At 43.9% G+C, this 23556-nt stretch overlaps 1 protein-coding gene across 1 annotated transcript in view; it reads right to left on the reverse strand.

Annotated features, from left to right (window-relative positions):
• Positions 1 to 1150: 1150 nt before the first annotated feature.
• The window catches only part of LOC146862839 (uncharacterized), a 57142-nt gene continuing 34736 nt past the window's right edge, over positions 1151 to 23556 (reverse strand). Inside the window, exons 2-3 of the mRNA XM_085643114.1 lie at positions 12350 to 13534; positions 1151 to 1201 (exon numbers count right to left, since the gene is read on the reverse strand). Coding sequence (XP_085499240.1) covers positions 1151 to 1201; positions 12350 to 13534 — 1236 coding nt within the window. The remainder of the gene's footprint in view (positions 1202 to 12349; positions 13535 to 23556) is intronic.

Consider the following 23556-nt stretch of genomic DNA (forward strand, 5'->3'; position numbering starts at 1 on the left):
ACCTCATTATACCGCAAGAGTACAGCAGGCAACAGTATCCTACATGCCCTCAGCAGCCACCCGGACACCCTCAAATGGAGTATCCCCTTTGGTGAACTGCTGAGGGCTAAAAGAAATTGTAGCAGCAGAGAAGCATTCGAGAAAGAAAGCAAAGTCATGATTGAAAGATTTAAACTTCGAGGCTACCCCAATTGGGTCCTTAAGAAAGCGATCTGCAGAGTAGAGTCCGTGGATAGAACAGACACACTCAGGGATAAGACCACAGAAATGGAGGAAACTGGGGATGCAGAAACCAGGGTGATCATGACCTACAATACGGAGTCTGATGGCATCAGACGCATTCTGTCAAAAAATTGGAACACACTTAAGAATGACAACAGCATAGGACATACTTTCAAGGACAGACCCAATATCACATATAGGCGAGGAAGAAACCTTAGGGATATACTAGTACACAGTGACATCACTCTGATTCAAGACAGAGGTATCCAGAACCTCAGAGGTTTCTTCCCATGTGGTCACTGCAAGGCTTGTTCGGCCAGTACATCACGTAAAACATACGAACAAGGTCACAATCAGAGAGCAATAACCCAGTTCCTCACATGCAGTACCACATTCGTTATATATGTGATAGAATGCCCATGTGGCCTTTACTATATAGGCAGCACTACCCTGATGGCCAAGAAAAGGGTACTTGAACACAAGCGGGCCATCACCAATAAAGACCCCAAATACCCGGTGGCGAGACATTTCCAAGAGCGACACTATTCTGACTCCTCACTACTGAAGTATTTTATTTTGGAACAAGTCCGGTTAGATCACAGAGGGGGTAACAGGACACTCAAACTCAGACAGAGAGAGTCCAAATACATTGTAGATCTCCAAACTAAGGCCCCTGGCGGGATGAACCAGGACGAGGAACTGTCAATACATCTGAAAAAAGAGTAATTATTTACGTTCCGACAGTTTACAGGGGATGTCTTGTATTTTCTAGGATGTACCTTCTTGTGTTTTATTTCGTCTTGGTATTTTGCATATTTCTCTTACTTGTCAGCTAATGTTTATCTCATGTTTTAATTGCAGGAGATAAGGAAGGCACCTAATCACCACACAGGTGCCTAACCTTCTCTTCGGAGTCACGTCTTCACCTTCACTTAGAGAATTGGGGCACTTGATTCACAACTGGACACTTCAAGAAGGGCTTTGAGAGCAACAGGATAAGTGGTTTTTGGTTATCTTTTGACCCAGGGCACTTGCTCATCACTGTCTTTCTAACATGTTTCTTAACTTGTTTCTTATCTTGGCACACTGCCTATTTTATTCCTCATGATTTGAAAGACCAGATGTCTTGCACTGTATGAGCACTATGCATGTACGTCAGATCATGGACTCGCTTGCCCATGAACTATGTTAGGGTCAACTTTGCACTTCGTGCAACACGCACTGACATGACATTGGTCTGCAATATGCAACCACTGCTCAGTTGACTATGCCATCACTGACTCTTTCTTATCACCACACCATCCTTTATTGTTAATACTCGTAAGGGGTCCAGCTCTCCCCCCCCCTTTGTCTGGCTACTCAGCCACCTTTCCATGCAGAGCGGAAGTCTATTACTTTGCAGTACTTCCACACTGGCCTAGCGTTTCCAATTATGTAAGACGCGGTATCACGATGCTCGCAGTCCACTAGGTATTCATTTTACGTTAAGTTTACTGTGAGTCATCTACAAGTGCTACGATATATTATTGTTTTTCGAGCCATATACTTTTTGCGGTCATTTGACCTATCACATATGTAACAGTGGAGTATGTTCTTTCGTACAATTGTACTGTTGGTCGTTTTTGCATTACGTCATTGTGAATTTGCTTTGCATTTTGCCTTTCACTATGTTTACCAATGTTGACCTTTCCAAGATGGCGGACGCCTTCTTTCTCTTAGTCCTATTTTGACTCCACTGCCCTCTAAGTTGTGTCCTTTGTATATATTTGCATCTAGTTTTCCAGTACACGGTTCCATGTGAGCAAGGCTGCGGACGCAGTCGAAACGCGTTATGGAATAAACCTGATCACTACTACAACTCGGATGTGTCGTTTACTTACCTGAGAGCGCACGTATTTTTGTACTTTGACGATGTATTAAATATTATGTTATGTAATGTTTGAAATGCATTATTAAAGGAGGATGATAGACCAAAACTTAGTTGTGCTTGAGTGAATGTCAAGAGGGTATTATTAACAAATAGTTGCTTTATCCATATGAAACTATTTTTTCTCTATGCTTTCCAAAAAATGGGTTTACCGTTTAATTGTGTGAAATTATTAAGCCAAATAGTTAAATATAGATGTGTGTTATCTTGAAATCTGATAATAGTGGAATGTAGAAATGTGGTACCTTGTATTATTTATTATTCTTTAATCCCTTGAACTATTTCCTTCATTTGATGTTTTGGATTCTTTACATTTTATCACTTACTATTTGTTGTGAACATTTCAGTTTCCTTTTTACACATAGCCTCTCATCTATGTTCTCCGAATATTGCCCTGTCACTCAGGCCTCCCTACTAAATTTGAGCCAACAAACGTTAAGAAAATCTCATTTTCCTTCGTGGCTTGAATGGTGGGAGTTGCAAAGGACTTCTTTCTAACATTGGTAGCATCAGTGTAATTTTAACTTGTGTGTAGCTAACATAAAATTCCATGCAAAGGACAAATGTCACCATTTTTCTTTTTTTCTTGCGATACTTCACGGTTTATGAAAAATAATAGTAATTAATTTCAATATTTTATATTTATGTCATTAAAAGGCATATTCCTCAGATATATGGTTGTGTACAGAAGTATATTTTAAGTGTGTCTTGCTGCTAGGCAGGTTATTGAAGGCACTTGATTGCAATATTCATATCTTCTGACCCCAGTGCAATTGGCTCTGAAAATGTCTGTGTGACTTAGCAGCTTGAGCAGATTCTGCATCATCGCTCATAATTACTCTTATAATTTGTAGGTGCAAATCGCTTTGTTAAGAAACACGTAGTGGTACTAGTTATTAGCGCAGTAAATTAAAACGGAGCAAGGTACAAGCTTGTTTTCTTGGGTGAAATTAATTGCCTCATTAACTTTAAGAGTGGCTGTCTGGTGACATCCTGAAGGTGATAGAAATGAAAAGGTTTCATGAGGCCTACAGAGTTTGAGCATGAATCAATTAATTCTTCCCTTGAAGGAAGAAACAGTGAATGTAAGAGTAATTACATCAGCATTTGAATTAAAGGATATGATTTAAGTTGGCAAATGAAAATATAATAATTAGTTTCATATATATTGAGATGTTTGTAAAAGGCACTCATAATTTGCACATCTTAAAGAGAATGTCATCCTTGTCAGTTTTAAATGTTGTTGCCACACTATCCCAAAGAAGAATAGATGGTCCTACTTGAACACTTCACTTCAAGATTGGGACCATACCCTAAATGACATCATAGCAATTCATATTCATAACTCTGGGTCGTCCACCACTGGTCCAGACAATTCTTTTGTAGTAGTTTAACTGTCAATATTCAGACTGCATTGATTTCTTTTAGACACATGCAACAGCTATAAACAGGGGCACAAGATCGATTATTTGCTTTTAGTTGTTAACAGCCCATCCACAAGAATATGAATGAGTGGTGGGGAATGTGTGTTGCAGGGATTCTGCTTATGCACAGAACTATGCGCAGGAACCCAGGACCTCAGAGAATTGTGGTGTACCAAAAACTCCCCTTAGAACCCAGAACCCCTTATTCGACTGGCTTAGTGTCCCATTCGTTATCCGAGATCTAGCTTGGCGGTCCCAATGTATAGACAATCCAGAACAAGCGACTTAGAATATTCTCAGGAATGGTGGGAATCAGAAATACCTTTTCGTTATTATTCTCACATTAGTCCACAACAGAATAAACAAAGACACAGTTAAAGTTTAAAGAGTTTAATTTATAAACCTCGCGTCCTAAGATGCAGTATTTTGGCTAACATAAGCAGACAAATGGTTAAGATCAGAACCATCAGCATTGTTACAATACCATAGAAAATGAAAGGAGCAATCATAATAAAATGACAGTGGAAAGCAGCCACCCTCCTTTCGCTAGCAAACTAATAGTATTATTATTAGACTATTAGAAGGTCTCTAGGCTTGAATGGGGAACCCCATACCGTATAGGTCAGCTTAGTGGAATCACATCACAGGATCAGCTAGGCTCTCTCCTGGGAACACTCTTCTGCCGACTGACTCTAAAACATGCTGCACTGCAATATTAAAAAGCACTCGTCTTTCAGGTATCTGCAGCTGCATGCATATTATGGCTAAATAGTGGTACGATCAACCTGAACACAACAACATGCACCGTCTAGTGACCCAGACTCATTCTTTACACAGTGTACAGACCAAGGTCACTGCTCACTGTTAGAGATGTTAAACAACAGACAGTTCTCATGTGAAGCAAAGTCGAGTAAGCATTTCTTAATTAATAACATGTGACTACAGTGTCGCGTGCAAAAGCAGCAGAAGCGGCAAGATGGCTTTCTAACATCTAACGCGGTTGTGCTAACTTAGCATTGTACATAGGGAGATAGGTATCATCACTACACCCCCCTTTGATCGGACCACTAACCACTAGGGGCGCACTTTCAAGAACGCAGAGTTCAAGTTCGATAGAACAGAGCCAAGGGCATGAACTATAAGTCCATACAAGGTAAGTGAAAATGTTCGAAGAAAAAAATAAAAAGAAAAACGATGTTGTTAGGAAAAAACCTCCTCAAAAGGGAAAAAATCAAAACATCGATGGGCGTACCATGAAATGACGAGGGCACAATGTCAATCCATCAGGGTGTAGGCACAATAAGTTGCAACTCCTTCCAAGAGAAAATCATTGGAACGGCCCGCAAAAGTATCAGCCATCCAGTTAAGCAAAGGAAAGGAACACACGTGTTCCTCGACTAAAGGAACCTCAAGCACCAAACTTGGACAACAGGCGGGTTCTTCAAGATAACTGCGTTCCAAGAAGTCAGCAGCTGCCTTTCCGATGTCCCAGTTCCCAAGGACTCCATGCGCAGCCGCACAGGCCATAATCCCGATGCCAGAACAGTCCAACTCATGAACCACCAAGGGGGTCATCAGCTGACCATAATCCGGAGCAGGCGACACCGATGACGACAAGCACAAATCCAGAGCCCACTGGAATGGACAATCTAGGCAATGAAAAACAGGTTGCACACAAGTAAAGAAGGGCAACCGGAACGACAATCCATAGGCCCTGTTTAAGTCGCCAATGGTAAAGTGCCACAGTTATCAAGCATCCGGTTACGCAGATGGAGCAGCCTGGGCATGCTGCCTTGGTACGCAATTTGTGCATCCATTGCGCAGCACGCAAATCAGTAGAAGCACCCCAGCTACGAGGACGAGAAGCAAAGGGAGATCTCCGAAGACGCTGGAAAAAATAGAATGAAAAAATGCGGGGATCACACCAAAAATAGTTTGAAAGGAGGTCATGAAGCCGGAGCCCACAATTTAAAAAAATGAACCAAGCCACTAGTTGATGAGGCATTAAAGATAGTCTGAATCAGGGTTCCAAAATGTAGTGGGAGATCAGTGTTCAAAAGAGCTTGTACTTCAGTGCGTGTATTAGCGACGTGAAGGACAAATGTTTCACGGGATGAAGTCAACGCGACTTCTTTCTGTAACAATAGAGCCCTTATTCTGCTCATCTTGTTGAACTCTGCTTTCAAGGTTGGAATAGAAGGCCAGATAGAAACATCGAGACGGCCATGCGGGGGTGGGAAAAGGACGTTATTGCAGCAAACTACTCGCTGTGATACTGTCACTATGTAAGGAATTCCCACTAACATCCCACAGCAAGCTTCATTATTTAATATCAAATAACTACCGTTAGCAAGCAGCGTAAAAGACGGTGTTATAACCGGCACCGTAATCCCTTTCAGGATGCACGCCAAATTAGGGGCCTGTACATTACAAGCACCATGTAATTGAATGTGTCTACAAACTACAGAGTGATCTGGAGTGGAAGTACACTCCTCCCCTTTTAAGTAAACCTCTGTACCTTCTCTCACACATCTATACGTGAATGGGAGTGACCAAACCTCGTGCAGGAAGGCAGAACCGAGTTGTTCATATCTGCCAAGAGCATAATGTTTCATGCACGAACTAAACTTAAACAGGGGAAAAGGTAACGTGATCAACCCGTGGATAAGCCACACTGCCGAATTTAATTCAGCAACCGAGAAAGGTAAAAATTCTAACTTCTCAATGTGCAGCAGTGAGTAAGTAGCATCTTTCATGGACATAAACTGTTGCTTTGCAGTTAAATTAAAAGGGAGGAACAAAGATGAAACATTCATGTAATCCCAAGGAACTTTCCCTGCCTTTAACATTTGCGAGGTCCATGCAAACTGCATAATAGAACGCAATTGGTTTTGACCATGCTACAATACCGACAAATCGTCTTGCACAATGTCTAACACAGAGGACACAATATTATCTAAAGTATAAATTCTGGAAGACAGGGTGTTAATGCTATTATCTATTACAGCCAACACTTTCTCCATATTGGCTTGATCAATAGCACATAATCTGGATGCAGCCTCAATCTGCGACAGCTTCCAAACTTCGTTGTAAACACCATATACCCATCTTTTGGACCTGCCAGTAGCAGGACCCTTCCCAAAATCATTCAAATCTATTTTGTCGTTTAATTTTGATAAATGAAGTTTAACAGATGACAAAGTAGAATGTTGCAGCCATGATTGGCATAACTTCCCCACAGAGTAGGTAGTTACACTATGAGAGGATTCAAAACGTGGGTCCACACGAACTTGTGTATACCCCTGTTTGAAACCTAGAAACCGATGTTGACAGACATCTGAACTTGTCTGCCACACCAACCACCTGTTCCGGATTCAAATCAGTAATGTTGAAAGATGTGTTGGACACGTATGCCTGCAAGTTAGAAAGGGGAAGATCCGTATGATTACCCCAACCAGGGTAAGCACCCAGATCCGGAATCGAGGGTGAATTTAATTTTTTTGTAGTACCCAATCCAAAACAGGTTGTCTGAAAAATCGAAGAATTTAAAAATAACATATGATTCGGGATAAGACAGGCACGATGCAAAGCTTCTGTTCCCTGTACTTGCCACGGTTTAGAACCCCAAACCGATTTAAGATCAATAGTAGCCTTCCACAGATCATATCCTCCAATTGCCAAATCATCCATAAAGGACTTGGAATACAACAATTTGGTGTGTGTCAGTCTAACTTTAGGAGCAGACTCAGGCGCTACCTTAAAATAAAAGGAGGCCGGGTTTGATACACTGAAACCAGAAAAATAAGTATATTTCTGCACTAACGTGGCTGAGCTGCCCAGCCTAGGTGCGGGGCAGTGTTCCCATTGAGTGTAATTTACAAAATTCCTAAAAGTATTTGCTTTGTGCAGGAAGTGTGTGCCATAATGTTGATAGCAGAATTGCTCATCATAATTTGCAGTATCTAAATACAAATCTTCAGCATCAAATGCAGCATAATATTTCAAATCAGATAACAGCGCTTCAATGGCTTTGACATCCCAATCATCCGAGTAGATGTTCTGTTTAACCACATCACCCATAGAAACACGAAATATATTTGGCACATTAATTACTTCAGTGGGGCCATGAATTTGAAATTTAACTGCATCCCAAGCAATCCCATCACGGACAGGCCAGGCGGTAATGTTCACAAATGTCTGGTCTCTCTTCATGATATGTGATGAGGAGTGGGGGGCCAAAGTTCCATCAATGAGACGAATTGTAGATCTTTCTTTCAGGTAGTGTCCATTGATAAGTCTAAAAAACACTACCACAAAGCCAATGGACATAAACAAAAAAATACCTATGAGCACCAGCCAAATGTAAGTCCAAGGGGGAATCAAAAAATGTCTTTTGAACCAGGCAGCAAAAATGGAAACCTTTGACGGGGCAATGGAAGTCATAGAATTATTGTCAAAGGAAGAATGTGACTGGGTAATCGCAGTTGATTGCAAAAGAGGCACCGGGACTTCTGTAGGATAAGCATACTTAGGATCTTCAGGCAGATCACTAGCCGTCGGTGGTAGCAAAGGTCAAGTGACTGCATGCATCTCAACGGCAAAATCAGGCAATGCGTTAGAAGCAGGGGCTACAACAGAATTTCTCAGCATCGAAGAGCAAGAAACCGCTGGTGTCATACTAAGAAGTATCGGCCACTCGCTGTAGCTTGACATTGTCAATAGAGATGTACCTGTTATCCTTGCGACCAGGAAGTGGAGGTAAAATGACTGTACGAGTACCCTGTACTCCAAGCACCGGAACTGGTGCACGATAAGAGGGACCGAACTCCTTCTTGGTCTCCACCTTCTCACGGACCAGGTCACCAACTCGAGGTAGCCTGCCGACTACCAGAATCTGAAGTGCAGCATCAGATGTACGTGTTCCTTCGCTAGAGCGTCTCTGGCTTCTTGAAGATTCTGCAATACAGCACAGTGATCATCTAGGTCAAAGGGTGCGGCCAACGCCGCCATGTCTAGACCATCAAGGTCTGGGACAAACATTTGTATCAATCTACAATAAGGAGCTAAAGGGGCAGAGAACAGGTCATCCCCCACTCAATGAACTGTGTACAAAAAGACCTGTTCACAAGGTGAGCAAGTGGTTTATATATCCATAACGGTTGTCATACATTTTAGACAATCTTTAAAGATTTGAAGCGTACCACATCCATTCTGACACCAATCTCTTCCAGAGGAACATCGTCCTCTGGAAGAGATATATAGACGATGTACTGTGCATATGGGAAGGTACGGAAGAGAGACTCAGGGATTTTCTAACTTGGCTGAATGGTCTAGATAGCTGTTTAAAGTTCACCTGGGCGATGAGCAAAACATCTGCAGTATATCTGGACCTTGTCATTCAGGCTGAAGATGACAAGCTCGTGACCAGGGTGCATCACAAATCAACTGATAAAAACTCCCTGCTGCATTATAGATCATACCACCCCAGAGCTCTTCGTGACAACTTGCCTGTGGGACAGTTCTTAAGATACCGCCGTAACTGTTCCACCTTACAAGAATATTCTGAACAATCCAATGTATTGGCCACCAAGTTAGAAAATCGAGCATATCCCAAAAAGGTCATAAAACAGGCAAAAAAACGAGCCTATAACACGCCCCGTGCGGCCCTTTTGGAAAAAACCTCTAGGGAAAAAGGTGAATGCATTCCAGTGGTCACCACCTTTGGGCCACTCTCTACCAAAATCAGGCAGATTATCCGCAGACATTGGCATTTGCTTAGTACCACCAACATGCAAATGCCCCCACCCCGTTTCGCATTTAAACGATCGGCGAACATCCGAGACCGGCTGGTTCATACCAGACCCAAAATGAATCCACGTGAGACCAACATCCCTCCGGGGCATTACCCCTGTGGTCATTGCTCTGTGTGTGCATTTACATCACCTACTAAAAGTGTCACCCTTGTAAATAAAAAAAATCTGGTTTCTAAATAAATTTAGCAACTGTAACACGTCTTATATCATCTAAAGACTGACATGCCCCTGTGAGCTCCACTATATCGGCCTCACCACCAGGAAGGTATAAACAAGGATACAAGAACACCTTAGTACGCTACGCGCAGGTAAATTGAGCACTAAACTGGTGCAACATTTCCAGACCCATAAACATACCCCTCAAGATTTGCGCTGGGTAGTGTTGGAAAAGGTGACAGGCGATCAGTTCAACATGGAATCCAGATTGAACAGCAGGGAAGCACGTTGGATCCAGGAGGGTGTAGATCAAAATGGATTGAACGACTTTATTGAATGGAATAAGGTTAACACATAAACCGTTCAGTCTAGTGCTTACACCATAATATGTTTATCAGCATATATGTTATTAAAGATCTCAGACAGTAAAAACTTGGGAACTATACATCTAACAGGTCCAAACATTCAGCAACGAGTTAACCTAAAGAGTGTATTAGAACATGTCCCATTTCTCATTGTCATCATTTGAGAACATGAGAGTTAAGGCAACATCCCTCACTGTTGTAGAAGGGACTGTACATGGCAGGGTATTTCCATCAACCACTTGGTCATTTTCCAACAGAAAAACAAAAAACAATAAATTAAAATGCATTTGAAGGGGTATTTATGGAAAGACCTAGGTGCGGGCTTTAAATGTTACAAATGGGGCGATTTACCAACAAATGCGACATAATCCACCAGATGGGTGTATAAAACATATGTTGTAATGAACCTTCGTCAGTCACTGGGGGGTTATACTCAGTTGTGCGGGCTAATTCTAATCACCGTGTAGCATAGTAAGGAGCTTACCATTCCAACATGGCAGCCTCTTTTACACTACGGGACCCGCGAATTCCCTGAGGAGGACGGGACTTTTGAAGTTAGGTCACGTGGTGAACGTGATCACGTTCTTAAACCACGAAACACAACAGCCGCGTTGTTGCTGTTACAGACGCCAGTTACAGACGCTTCCACGGTGAGTCCCGATCCATGAAGTTTGATTTGGGGCACTCGGCAAAAAGAGACAGGAACTTGGGCCACCTTAATTGGAGCGGGAGGCTAGGTTTCAATGCTAATTGGGTATGTACGAACTCGATAAAGGGTATGCCATTGTAAGGGGACAGAGCTTACCTAACCAGATGCCGAGCATGAGGAAGATTTAAGGAAGTACACAGTTGAAGGGTAGATACCTAATAGGACTGAGACACATGAGTTATAATTATCGATGACACCACCAGGGGCAGGCATTTGATACTGGCAGTCTCATGACCCTTATTATATATTACAGACTCACGATTGGAGTTGAATAGCGGAGCCTTGAATGCGTACACACAGCCACAAGGACTCAAGGGTAAAGGTATGCCCATGGTGGGCAATATCCCGGTAAATATGGTGTGATTCGGAATGCAATACATAGGGTATTAGTCCCTTTGTAAACCGGTTGCCAACCAAGTTTGTCCTGTGTTGTTTTGTTTATTTTTTGTCTCCAACAGAATTGTTTTTAATTGACAAACAGAGGTGCAGGGTGGAATGAAAAGACCCCACGCCCTGCAGAAGTTGCCGTGAGTTTACCCAGAAGGCAATGAAACATGTCGGCATTTTAAATATGAGCAATCACACAGCATAGAATAAAAAACGCAAGCCAGTGTAATCTAGCTCAAACCTGTATATCATTGTATATCATTGTGGGGTTTAATATGGTGCACATATCACAGCGCAGTTCTTTCCTCTTTTATTACACATCCTAGCACTTGTACAGTCAATTATTTTCTCCTACACACATTTCTTGCTTTTGGAGTGTTGGTAGCTGATGATGAGATCTTGAGGTAGCAGGCGAGTACCATCCTGCTTAAATCCTCCTTGGTGTTGCTACCGTGAGGCACCAACACTCCCTCTCACCCTTTTTTCACCTTTTTTTCACCTCTTTTTTCACCACGTTTGGGTGTTGGAGACATAAGTTTTTAGACTTATTGACAGTTATCCTGTCTTACCTCGTATGCAAAACATTTGTCTTTTCTTTTCTTTTCCTAGTGAGCCACACCAACAAGTAGCATAGATGATACATTCACTTGCTTTAAAGATTGTCTAAAATGTATGACAACCGTTATGGATATATAAACCACTTGCTCACCTTGTGAACAGGTCTTTTTGTACACAAACATTTGTATGCCAAAGAGCATCATGTATGGGGTCCGCCCACCCAGAGACCTTCTAGGGAGATTATTAAGTGCACGTTGGACGTCATACAAGTGGGCTAGCCAGTTCCGGCCAGTACCTAAAACCCTGGCTGTCAAAGATTGCTTTAAGTCACGGTTCATCCGCTCCACTACACTATTGCCCTCAGGCCGGTATGGAGACGAAAATTTGACTCGGACCCCCAAATTTCTCATAGCTTCTTTGTACGCCTTAGAGGCGAACGCAGGGCTGTGATCAGAATGAAAGGTACCTCACGCAAAACTTCCAACAAAGACACGCAAATCCTTGATGACAGTACGGGCCACAGCACTCCTTTGTGGCCACACCCACAGAAAACGTGTGCATGAATCCACTGCAACCAAGATGTACTTGTACGCAGTATCAGAGGTAAAAGGACCGCAATGATCTAAATAAACGCAAAGAAGTGGTTTATTAGAAATATACAACTGCGTTTGTGGTGGACGCGCCACAGATGAAGGTTTGATCTGCTGACAAATGTCACAATCAAGAACATAGGCGCGTGCTTGTTTGTATAAGCCAAACCACCAGTAACGTTGCTGTGATAAAGATACCGTAGCCGCAACGCCGGCATGCGCGGACGCCATGCCCTCGTGGGCCGCTGATATCAAAGAAGGTCTGCAGTCCGCGTTGGGAATCAATCTGTCACCAACGTCGTTAATCCTCACTAACGGGATGTTATCAGGACTTAAGTGATAATGGTAATGAGAGGGGAAGCCTTTTGGAAAGCCCTTCCCCGTCTCTGTAGCAGCAATAGCCGCCAAGATGTCATCATCGATCTTACTTTTGGATCTTGTAACTGCTGCTACTAAGTATGTCGCCACTGCGGTTTTTGCTGCCTCGTCAGCTAAACTGTTACCGACAGCATGGACGCCAACACGTTGGTGACCAAGAGTGTGAATTACATCCACTAGAGGCAGACGTTCTTTAAGATCTGCCACTCGAACCCAAAGCAACTTATGCTTAATCGTGCAACATTTGGAATCATGGTAGTCGTTCTGAGACCAGAAATGAAGATTATCGTTGTATGCTTGAACACAATAAAACGAGTCACTCACTATAAGAGTAGTGACTCGAGGATCAGCAAACTCCAGTGCAAGCACTAGAGCACGAAGCTCCCCCAACTGCGCGGTACAATCACCCAATGTCTGTGTATGTACAACATCGGATTGGAACTCACCATTTACGAATGTACCCACCACAATTGCGCAAGCCACTGAATAGGCGTGCTTTGACCCAGTTGCGGGCTGTGCAGACCCGTCAGTGTAAATGACACAATGGTAATCCTCGTGCTGGCGCAAAGACACAGGAGGTGGATGAACGAATTCATAATGCAAGAACTCCTGAGTCTGTAATGCCGCGTCAAAGATATATGAGACGTCTGGCGAAGTCAAGGAAGTTGCCCATTGTATCCACCTTGGATGCAAAGCCTTAGAATTAGGTACACTAGCTTTTGTCACTGCCTCGAGGGCAGGATATGGTGTCACCACCAGCATACGTTTCCCTTGTGAAAGCGCACGTTCTTTCAGGATTGCCATCTGAAATGCTGTCAGAACTTTCTCGACAGCGGAAAATCGCAGCTCAGCTGAAGTGTACAGATGTGATTTGTATGCAATGGGGACGGTGTCGCCCTCATTGAACGTTAAGTATGTGAAACCCACTGTACCCGGCACAATTCTAATGACCAGGTTAGTGTGGTTATCACGCGTTTGTAAGAATTTCGAAGCAAGAAGGTCAGCCTGCAATAACTGTAATGCAGCTGAATGCTCCGGCAGCCATCATGATTTGGAAAAAGTAGGTTGTACCAAGGCATAAAGCGGCTTGATACGCTGGGCATAGTCAGGAATATACGTGCGACCGAAATTCAGAAAGCCCAGCAGGGATTGCAATTTTTTCAGTGTAGTAGGAGCACGGAGGCGTGCACACTTCTCAAGGAAGTGCGGAGCCAATCCTCGACCCTCATTGTTGAGTTCGTACCCCAAGAACAACACCGTGTACTCGGCAATGTGGGACTTCGCAAAGTTGAACTTGTAACCGAAGTCTGCAAACATAGTAATTATGTTATCCACGTGAGCAAGGTGTGGAAGCAACTCGTCGTCCATTAGATATATATCGTCGACATACGAGTACGCCTCCGGGTCTACCATCTCTAAGAGAGAGACCACTCGAGCAGCAAAGACCCCAGGGCTGTTTTTATAGCCCATCGGGAGCCTTTTGAACTGTTTTTGTATGCCACCCGAGGTGAACGCTGTCCACTCATAACTGAGAGGGGCCAGGTTATGACTATAAAAGCCATTGGAAATGTCAAGTGTGGTTTTAAACCGTTTTCTCACGAGACTATCGACGAGAGCCGAACCGTGGGTATTTTGCACCGCGCACGTCCGGCAGTGTGAGTTTAAGTTCCGGTAATCCAAAACTAGGCGGTACGATCCGTCAGGCTTCGTCACAGTGAATAAAGGATTATTGATAGGTGAAAAACATGTTTCAATTACTCCCTGATATTCCAATTGTTCAAGGGTGGAAGCGACGTGAGGTCGCGCCTCACGACGCATGGGATATTGGGGTTGTGGCTGGGGCGTGGACCGCAACGGAATCTCATGGTTGGGAGAAAATTTATCCCAGCCAACCTGATTATGATTCAACGCAGGCGCAAGCACCTGTGCCCACTCCCCGGCCAACCTCGTAGAATTTTCCGTCGGTACTGTGTGCCCAAAGGATGGGAGGACCATGTCCTCCCCTCGAGGAGCATCTAAAACGAAAGCCGGGGGCCAATCACCCTCTGCCAAAAGAATATCATAGGTGGAGGTTAGATTATCCCAAAAAACCACTCTAATTTTACGTTGTATGTCACCCTCAATTAAAAGGACAATTTCAAACAGTCTTTCAGGGGGAGCCACGCGGGTATCAGAAGTTTCAACACTTACAAATGTATCAGTTGCTGTCACCTCCAGATATGGACGCAGTGCTTGCCGCACTACTGTAACTTCCGCCACGCTGTCTAGCAGCGTTAGCGCCCATGTCAGGTTCAGAAGCTGTGTCCGTACCATCTGAGGCATACCTCGCCGTTAGAGCAGCAACTTTCTTTTTTTGAAACGGGGGCCGTTGACGTGCAGACTCGTCCTGTTTGTCTTTACCGTCGGTCTGGCGAGGTTGCTCACGACCTTGAGCACCTCTTCCTTTCCCACGGTGTCCGCCACCGGATTGTGAAGCCGATGTTTCCTGTGAAGAACGAGGAGAGCGTTGTTCAGAAACCTGAAATATATCAGGTGACTTAATACGAGAACGATCGCGCAGATCATACGTGCGGTCACTGGACGACCGGTCGGGTGAGGCAGAACGAGAACCCTGTTTCTGTTGTTGTTTCCCCTGTTTCTTCGCTCTCCAACTTTGCTTTGGAAAGTTGGGTTTTTCGTCTTTAGTAGACGAACTCACCTTAGTTTGTTGTACTACATCAGGAATGATCACGGTGGGTTTCACACCCAATGCGCTACGACCCACCATTCTGTAGGCTTTCTGAATAATTTTAGCGAATTCCCTGGGCCTGTCGTTCACATCCACAAGTTCCAGCATATTACCAACTTGGAACTGCATGGCATCTCCTTTGAGGTTGCCCATTACCATGGAACAAACCACATCAAAGCTGTCGACAAGCCTCATTCCCAATTCAATAGCCGCCTCCGCCCCATGGTTCTCTTGAACCTTCTTGATGACGGAGGGTAGTACAGACATAGACGGAGTGCCATAGCACTTCGAATAGGTCGCCGCAAAGACCTTCCCCCGGTTGTCACAATCGGCAATGTCCGGGACCAGGTCTTTGGGCAAAGTAATGGTGAGTATCCTGTGTTTTTCCACCGGACCAGTATTCGGAAAAACTGCTTCCAGTTGATCAAATTTCTCAGCAAGCCAATAAGGAAATTCATCCTTACTGGTGGGGCGCTTGCCCACCACCGAATTAACCATAGCAGGACTAATAACCACTGCGTGGTGGTCCGTAGGATGGCCCGCAACAGCAGGTGCCCCCGCCTACACGGTGCGTGACACGTACTGCACTAAAGCCCTATGTGCTACAATAAGGGCAGTGTGGAACTCAGCCACCGCCACCGTGAGATAGCGGGGATGAGGCGTAAATCCGGCTAGCAACGGCCATGTGGCCCCTGCAATAGACAACGGGCCCATTCTCGCCGGTGTAACCGCATGGGGAAGGGCGCCATTAAACCAAATAGTATGCTGCCAGGCAGAAATAGGAATTTCTTGTGTCCTATATGGGGTATAGACCGCAGGAATCGCAGTGGCAGTATAGGTGTGAAACGTATCATCGTCATCCACCGCCGGAAAGGTCACCGATGAGTAAAACAACTCATATGGGTATGACGCATCAGCACTGACCACAAAAATAACAGCCATCCCTTCATCTGGCACCCCATACGCTGACAAATGACGGCGCAGAGGTGTACGACTATGCGCGGCTATATCAACCGCCATCAGGACACACTAAAGCGAAACAACGATATCAAGTGTAGCACTGGGGTTCAGGAAAAATAACCTTTTTAATGATCAAGCTTGAAGGAACCGTCACTCTCGTCAACCGGAAACCAGAGTGACTACTAAGGCGTCTCAAATAGACCAAATGTTAGGTGCGCCATGTTGCAGGGATTCTACTTATGCACAGAACTATGCGCAGGAACCCAGGACCTCAGAGAATTGTGGTGTACCAAAAACTCCCCTCAGAACCCAGAACCCCTTATCCGACTAGCTTAGTGTCCCATTCGTTATCCGAGATCTAGCTCGGCGGTCCCAATGTATATACAACCCAGAACAAGCGACTTAAAATATTCTCAGGAATGGTGGGAATCAGAAATACCTTTTTGTTTTTATTCTCATATCAGTCCACACCAGAATAAACAAAGACACGGTTAAAGTTTAAAGAGTTTAATTTAGAAACCTCGCGTCCTAAGATGCAGTATTTTGGCTAACATAAGCAGACAAATGGTTAAGATCAGAACCATCAGCATTGTTACAATACCATAGAAAATAAAAGGAGCAATCATTATAAAATGACAGTGGAAAGCAGCCACCCTCCTTTCGCTAGTAAACTAATAGTATTATTATTAGACTATTAGAAGGTCTCTAGGCTTGAATGGGGAACCCCATACCGTATAGGTCAGCTTAGTGGAATCACATCACAGGATCAGCTAGGCTCTCTCCTGGGAACACTCTTCTGCCGACTGACTCTAAAACATGCTGCACTGCAATATTAAAAAGCACTCGTCTTTCAGGTATCTGCAGCTGCGTGCATATTATGGCTAAATAGTGGTACGATCAACCTGAACACAACAACATGCACCGTCTAGTGACCCAGACTCGTTCTTTACACGGTGTACAGACCAAGCTGCTCACTGTTAGAGATGTTAAACAACAGACAGTTCTCATGTGAAGCAAAGTCGAGTAAGCATTTCTTAATTAATAACATGTGACTACAGTGTCGCGTGCAAAAGCAGCAGAAGCGGCAAGATGGCTTTCTAACATCTAACGCGTTTGTGCTAACTTAGCATTGTACATAGGGAGATAGGTATCATCACTACATGTGTGTGTGTGTGTGTGTTTGCATCTCACAAACAGGAGAAGGTGAGATCACTTGGTGTTTCAATATGTGTGCAAACCAATAATAGGTTTGCTGTTTTATTATCGATGGATGAGAATGGTTAACTCATAAATGCTAGTAGCCTTTCAGATATCCTGCAGCCTCTTACTCTTTATTATCATGAAGATGATGCATAGCTGTGTGAATGTCATGCTAATTGCGATGACCAAATGAATCTGGACTGGATATTCTTCAGCCCAGAATTACAAAGCACTTTCATTGTCCTTCCATCACGCAACGCAAGTGCTTGATTGACATTTACAAAGCTACACAAATAAGCCTATTGGCAGTCCAAAACCTTCCTTTTTAATGCATATAAGTTATCCCTAGGTTCCGCTCTAAAGAGCCCACAGGACAGGGTGCAATGTACTTAAAAAGTAAGCCTGGGCAGTGAACTCCGCTCCGCTACCGGAGTTGTGGAGTTTTGCACGTTACGCGGAGCGCTTGTCAACATTCAGTTGGCAAGCGCGAGTGAGGAAAATCCACCTCCGAGCGAGATTTTTCCTCATTTGCGCTCATCAACGTTATGTTTGGTGAGGGCGAGTGAGGGAAATTAACCTCGGGCAAGATTTTTCAACCTGGGTGGTCAGATTTCTCAATGCGAGGGGTCACTTATGCTCCTGACTGCTCGCATTAAGAAACCGTCCGTTCGCGTTGAGAAAGCTGCAGCTCGAGTGGAAAATCTACTCGAGCCGCTGAAAGGAAGCATCGCCCGCTTGCACTGTGCATGGTGCCATTCGCGATAATTTCCTTACAGTGAACCGCATTTTTTTAACACACTCTGCCGCTTGGGGAGCTTACGTAGCGAGGCAACGGTTTTTTTTCTTACGCGGTACTCCACAAACTCCGCCCAGGCTTATTAAAAAGTAGAACATGTACTTTTAAGTTTTACATGTCTTGATAGTGAAAAACTCTTAAATACATTTTCACTATTGCCAGGCATATCTCCCCCAGGATAGCTTTGGATTTAACTTATGAAATTTAATATGCTCTAATCATCATTTTTTTATGGTAATTTCGGAATTTCAATTACAATTTTGAAAATGCCACTTTAAGAAAGTTGCCATTTCCCTGCCTTAGCCTTTTAGTGCTTTCAGCCTGACTCTGGGTCACATGACAGCGTGTAATTGGCAGTTGGTCTTTCTGTATTCCTCCTAGACAGTCACGCACAATAGAGAGCTTAGGTGTGCCTGTCTGGATGGCCCATCACTGGCAGGATGGGAGGGCGGAGCTAGGCTCAGCCTCACTTACACCTGAGAAAGCTATGTCCTGCCTTCACACAAATGATTGCATACCCCCTGTAGTTAGTCTGCAAGCTGGGCAGGGGAGTCAGAAAACCTATGCACTTCCAAGGGTAACCCTCTAGATGTTTCTCCCACTGTAAATGAGGCACCTGGTATAACATTTAGACCTCAGACATCAACTCTTCAGTACTCTTCGGGACCTGTGGAAAACCCTGCAAGAAAAAATGACTGCTCTGCTGCTGCATGGACTGCCACCCTACTGAACTGTTGCTCTGCAGTACTGCCTGCTCCACTGTGCTATCCTTCTGCCCTGCTGCCCTCCTGCCTTGGTGAGAAGGACTAGAGCTGCAAACTGTACCCAAGACCACCAGAGTGACTCCAAGCACCTGGACACAGCAACTGTGAGTTTTACTCTGCCAAGTGGTACCATCCCAGTCCTGGACCCTTGGAAGTGGGACGAAAGGTTCTCTGCCAGCCCAAGTGTAGATCCAGCAGAGTTGATGCATCTCCTCTGCTGTGTGGCGCATGTCCAAACAGAACCAATGCATCACCTCTGTTGCGAGGATTCTTTCAGTGAAAGGACTCTGTATTGACCTCACAGCCCACAGCCACATTGGAACTGCTACTGCGTGACGCATCCCTGATGCAGGCCCTTGCATCTCAAGCCTTTTATTAATGGCAGACTCAGTGATGAAGCAGTCTCTTTGGAACCAGCCAGTGTGTGACACATCCCAGATTCAGGATGCAGAACTCCACAAAATAAGCTTCCCTCATCAGCAGCCTCCTCGATGATGCTGCAGGACCTTGCATGCAGCCTCCGCTGAACCGACGCATTGCCTCAGCTGTGTGGTTCCTCCTTGACGTGGGACCTTGCGACACTCAACAACCAGGATTTAAGCTACACTTGTTCAGTGTGCCTAAATGGGTTCCTCTAGCCAGCCGGTGCTCTGTCACAGTCAACCTGAACTTGCAACTTTGTCTTGGTCAAGCGCAACCAGATACCCACAGCTGGTGCTTTGTTGTTTTTGGAGCTATATCCACTTAAACCTATAAAATATACTGGTTCTACTAATTGGATTTTTGTCATTTTGGTCTTGTTTTATTTATTTAAATGTACTCGAGGGGGCAGATTTATAAGCCCTGTGCGTCACTTTTGCGCCACCGTTGCGTCACTTTTGTGATGCAGCGGCGGCGCAAAGCCAGCACCATGCTGCGGCATATTTACAACGTGACGCATCTAGGGAGATGTGTCACGTTGTAAAGCCCTGCGCCAGAAGTAGGCGTTCCTGTGCAGGGGGGGGCGTTCCGTCGCAGGAACGCCTCCTAAAAGTGGCTGAGTGAAATCTACAAGATTTTACTCAGTGACTTTTGAGCCCATGCTGCGTCAAAACCCTGCGCCTGCTTGAAGCAGGCGCAAGGATTGACGCAGCATTGTAACGAAAGGGCACCCCCGAGCCTTGCTGGAGCTGCGTCCAGAAATGCACCGCCCTTACGCCAGCAGATGCGTCACGCATCTGCTTGTCCTTGCGCCACGATGCACCGCATTGTAAATGCGGCGCATCTGCGGTGGCGCAAGGGCAAACTTGCGTGACGCATCTTCTCTGGCGCATCCTTGCTGATTTGCAGAGATGCGCCAGGGAACATAAATCTGCCCCTATATTTCTAATCAGGTATGGAATCCTTACTGTGGTGTGTTTTCACTGTGTTACTTATTGAAGTGTTGCACAAATACTTTACACGTTGTCTCTGAGGTAAGCCTGACTGCTTTGTGCCAAGCTACCTGAGGGTTGAGCACAGGTTAACTTAGGGTTTGACTCTTAACTCCTCAATGTGTATTGTGATGAAGTATGCCCAGTCCATGTCTCAATTGTTTCTGAAATTCTTGCTCATACACATTCAAGCTGTTCACAAGATCGAGTCACAGGCTCAGTGGTTTCTTCAGGTCCCTATAATACTTATGGAAGATGCAGTTCAATTCATTCACATTTCAAAGTTCACTTTCCTCTTATTTAGTTTAGCAGTTAATTACTTGCTCAGTAAGTAGTAGACACTTCTTGACACATATCTCTTAGTTGTGCCATTTTTCAAAGAAGGGTATTACTTCCACTTGGGAGTGGTTATATGCTGCTTACATATTATGGCAGTGGAACACCAAAAGAAGGGGCACCTTTGCTAAGAAGTCATGCAAAGTAGAATATCAACCACAGTTGTTGCAATGCTTTGCATGAAAGATAAAGATAGACCGTAGGACGGAGGCATATCTACTAAAATATGACATCATCTCCTTCTCTGCCAGCACTGGTGCACTTTAGACTGTCTTATGCAATTCTCACACCCTTGCACCATTGTTCAAGTATGTCTGTGTGGTTTCTACCCACAGGTTTCGTACTGGCAAGTTATCCAATCTGTACAAGTCAGAGCCTTAGGCATAGTTTAGCAAAAATCAACTTTGCATGTGTGCTGTACAGTACAGTACACATGAAAAACGGTAAATATTTGGAGGAAAAAAATTGTCTGCAACTTTTCACATGCCTTGAGGAAGTGTGACATTCTGGTACAAAGTCCTGTCTATAAATGTTAATAGACTGTTTGTTGCCTCAAAATCTATGCATGGTTGCATGGAATGCCCCTTCTCACAAAATAGTGCAAAGCTCCACACAGCACTACTCAGCATTACTTTAGGTCCACTTTCCAATCCAACACAAGTTTTACACTTGAAAGTGAATTTCAATCAAAGGTTGCACCAGTATGCCTTTATTAAGGTGTCATGACACTGCACTGTCACAAAGTGTTAATGGCTGGTCTGAAGCATAATACACTCCACTGGTACAGAATTTTTGATCTATCGTTAGTGTCCTCTGAGCTTTGTGGCTAGGTTTCTGGAGTATAGATTTCATAGCTGATTGTTTGACCTGCAAAGTGTGGTCTTAATGCATCCCAAGGTATTTGTAAATCTTTAGATTGTGATCAATTACAAAGCATTGTTCTGTCTAAGGTAATATGAATGTGAATCGAGCCATCCTCAGTCTAAGGTTTTTGATGAAACGTCCATCATCTGTCAGATTTAGGTAATTTCATTCAGGGTATTCAATTCCAATGGCACAAAGGTAAACTTACACTTTTGTGTAAGTTTACGATTGCTTGGTATTCAAAAAGGGATTTACTAGTAGTATCTTTAGGAGTGCGGAGTCACAGCATTTAAAAAGACAAGAGAACTGTCCTATCTAATGATGTGTGAATATTTCACTCTCATAAAGATACTACTCATAAATCCCTTTGTGAAAACCAAAACATTATAAACTTACACAAAAGTGTAAATTTACCTTTATGTATCAGACTCCTAGTTTGGAAGATTTAGTAGATGTGATCATGTCTGGTAATAATAGTTTGGTTGTTAAAATAAAATCAATTAGAGATTATTGATCAAATTTATTTAACAAAAATGTGTACCCTCGAGCATTGTAATTCTGAGATCTTCGTACAACCACCTCCCACCTCTGGCACACATTGTCTGGAATTGGGGATCACCTTGGCACAATCAAACACAAATTACAGGATCCAAACCACAGTGAGGAAGTGGTAATGTGCTGTTTGATCTTTATAAATGTGTATTGTGGTGTGGGAAAGAAAAACTGAAAACATTGTTGTTGTACTTGGTCTCTTATACATGGTCACCCCCCAGCCATTTGCCTTTTGCTGCTGAACCCATTTTGTTGGCATTAGGACTCTGTGAACTTTGTTCTTAGTAAACCATTTGTAAAGTGCTTGTGCTCACTCCCTAAAACATGGTACAGTTGGCATATAAATGATAGGTACATTTAATTTACTTCTAAGTCCCTATTAAATGGTACTACTTGTACCTAGCACCAGTAAATTAAATGCTACTACTGGGCAGCAGCACTCATTTTGCCTCCCACTTAAAATAGCTTTTTAAAACATGCCTCAAGCCTGCCACTGCAGCCTGTTGGTCAGTTTTAAACTTCCATTTCAACTAGGCAAAATAACACTATTGCCAGGTCTAAACATTCCTTTTACTTATAAGTCAACCCTAAAGAAGGTCATAAAGGCTCATCGGGTATTGTGCATTGTATTTTTAAAAAAAGGACACAGGTACTTGTGCCTTACATGTTCAGGCAGTAAAAATTCCTGAAGTTGTTCTGCACTGTTGTACGGCCTATCTCTCCAATTGACTAACATTGGGTTACCTTATTACATTTAATGAGTGCTAACTTTGGATTGGGAGCAGATAGAGATGTGCATTTTACATTAAAATGAATTGCAATTGTAAATAATCTTAAATGGCAAAGTTTGATTTGAAGTCAGTATTCTGAAAATGCCACATTTAGAAAGTTGGCATTTTCCTTTCCCAAATATTTCTGCCTTCTACCAGTGTCCTGGGCAGGCCTGGGCATAGTTCGCTGAGTTTTGCTACGCAAACCTCCGCGAAGTTACAAAAAAACTCTGCGAGGTTCTGCGCGTGGTGTAGTGCAGTGTAAACTGCAATTTGTGCAGCTATTCCTGCCGCGTGGGTAGAAATTCTACCCGAGCGGCAGCTCGCACTTGCAAACTTACCTTTCGCGATCGCAAGTGGGGAAAAAACTCCGCTGCACATCGCAAAGTGGAGTTTTCTGCACTCCGCGGAGTGCGAAGTGCAGAAAAGTACAGAAAACTCTGCAAACTCCATGAACGGAGTGAAGTTCACTGCCCAGGCTTAGTCCTGGGTCACATGACTGTGAATGGCTCTTGGTTGGGGTTTGTGTATTGCTTCCAGCCAGTAACACAAAGGAGGACTTAGTATTGGACAGAATGGAAAATCCTGGCACAATGACCGGTGAGGAGCTATACTCAACCCCACTTTTCGCTGAGCCTCCTTTGT

Source organism: Triturus cristatus, chromosome 2_2, assembly GCF_964204655.1.
Source record: "Triturus cristatus chromosome 2_2, aTriCri1.1, whole genome shotgun sequence".
Classification (NCBI taxonomy): domain Eukaryota; kingdom Metazoa; phylum Chordata; class Amphibia; order Caudata; family Salamandridae; genus Triturus; species Triturus cristatus.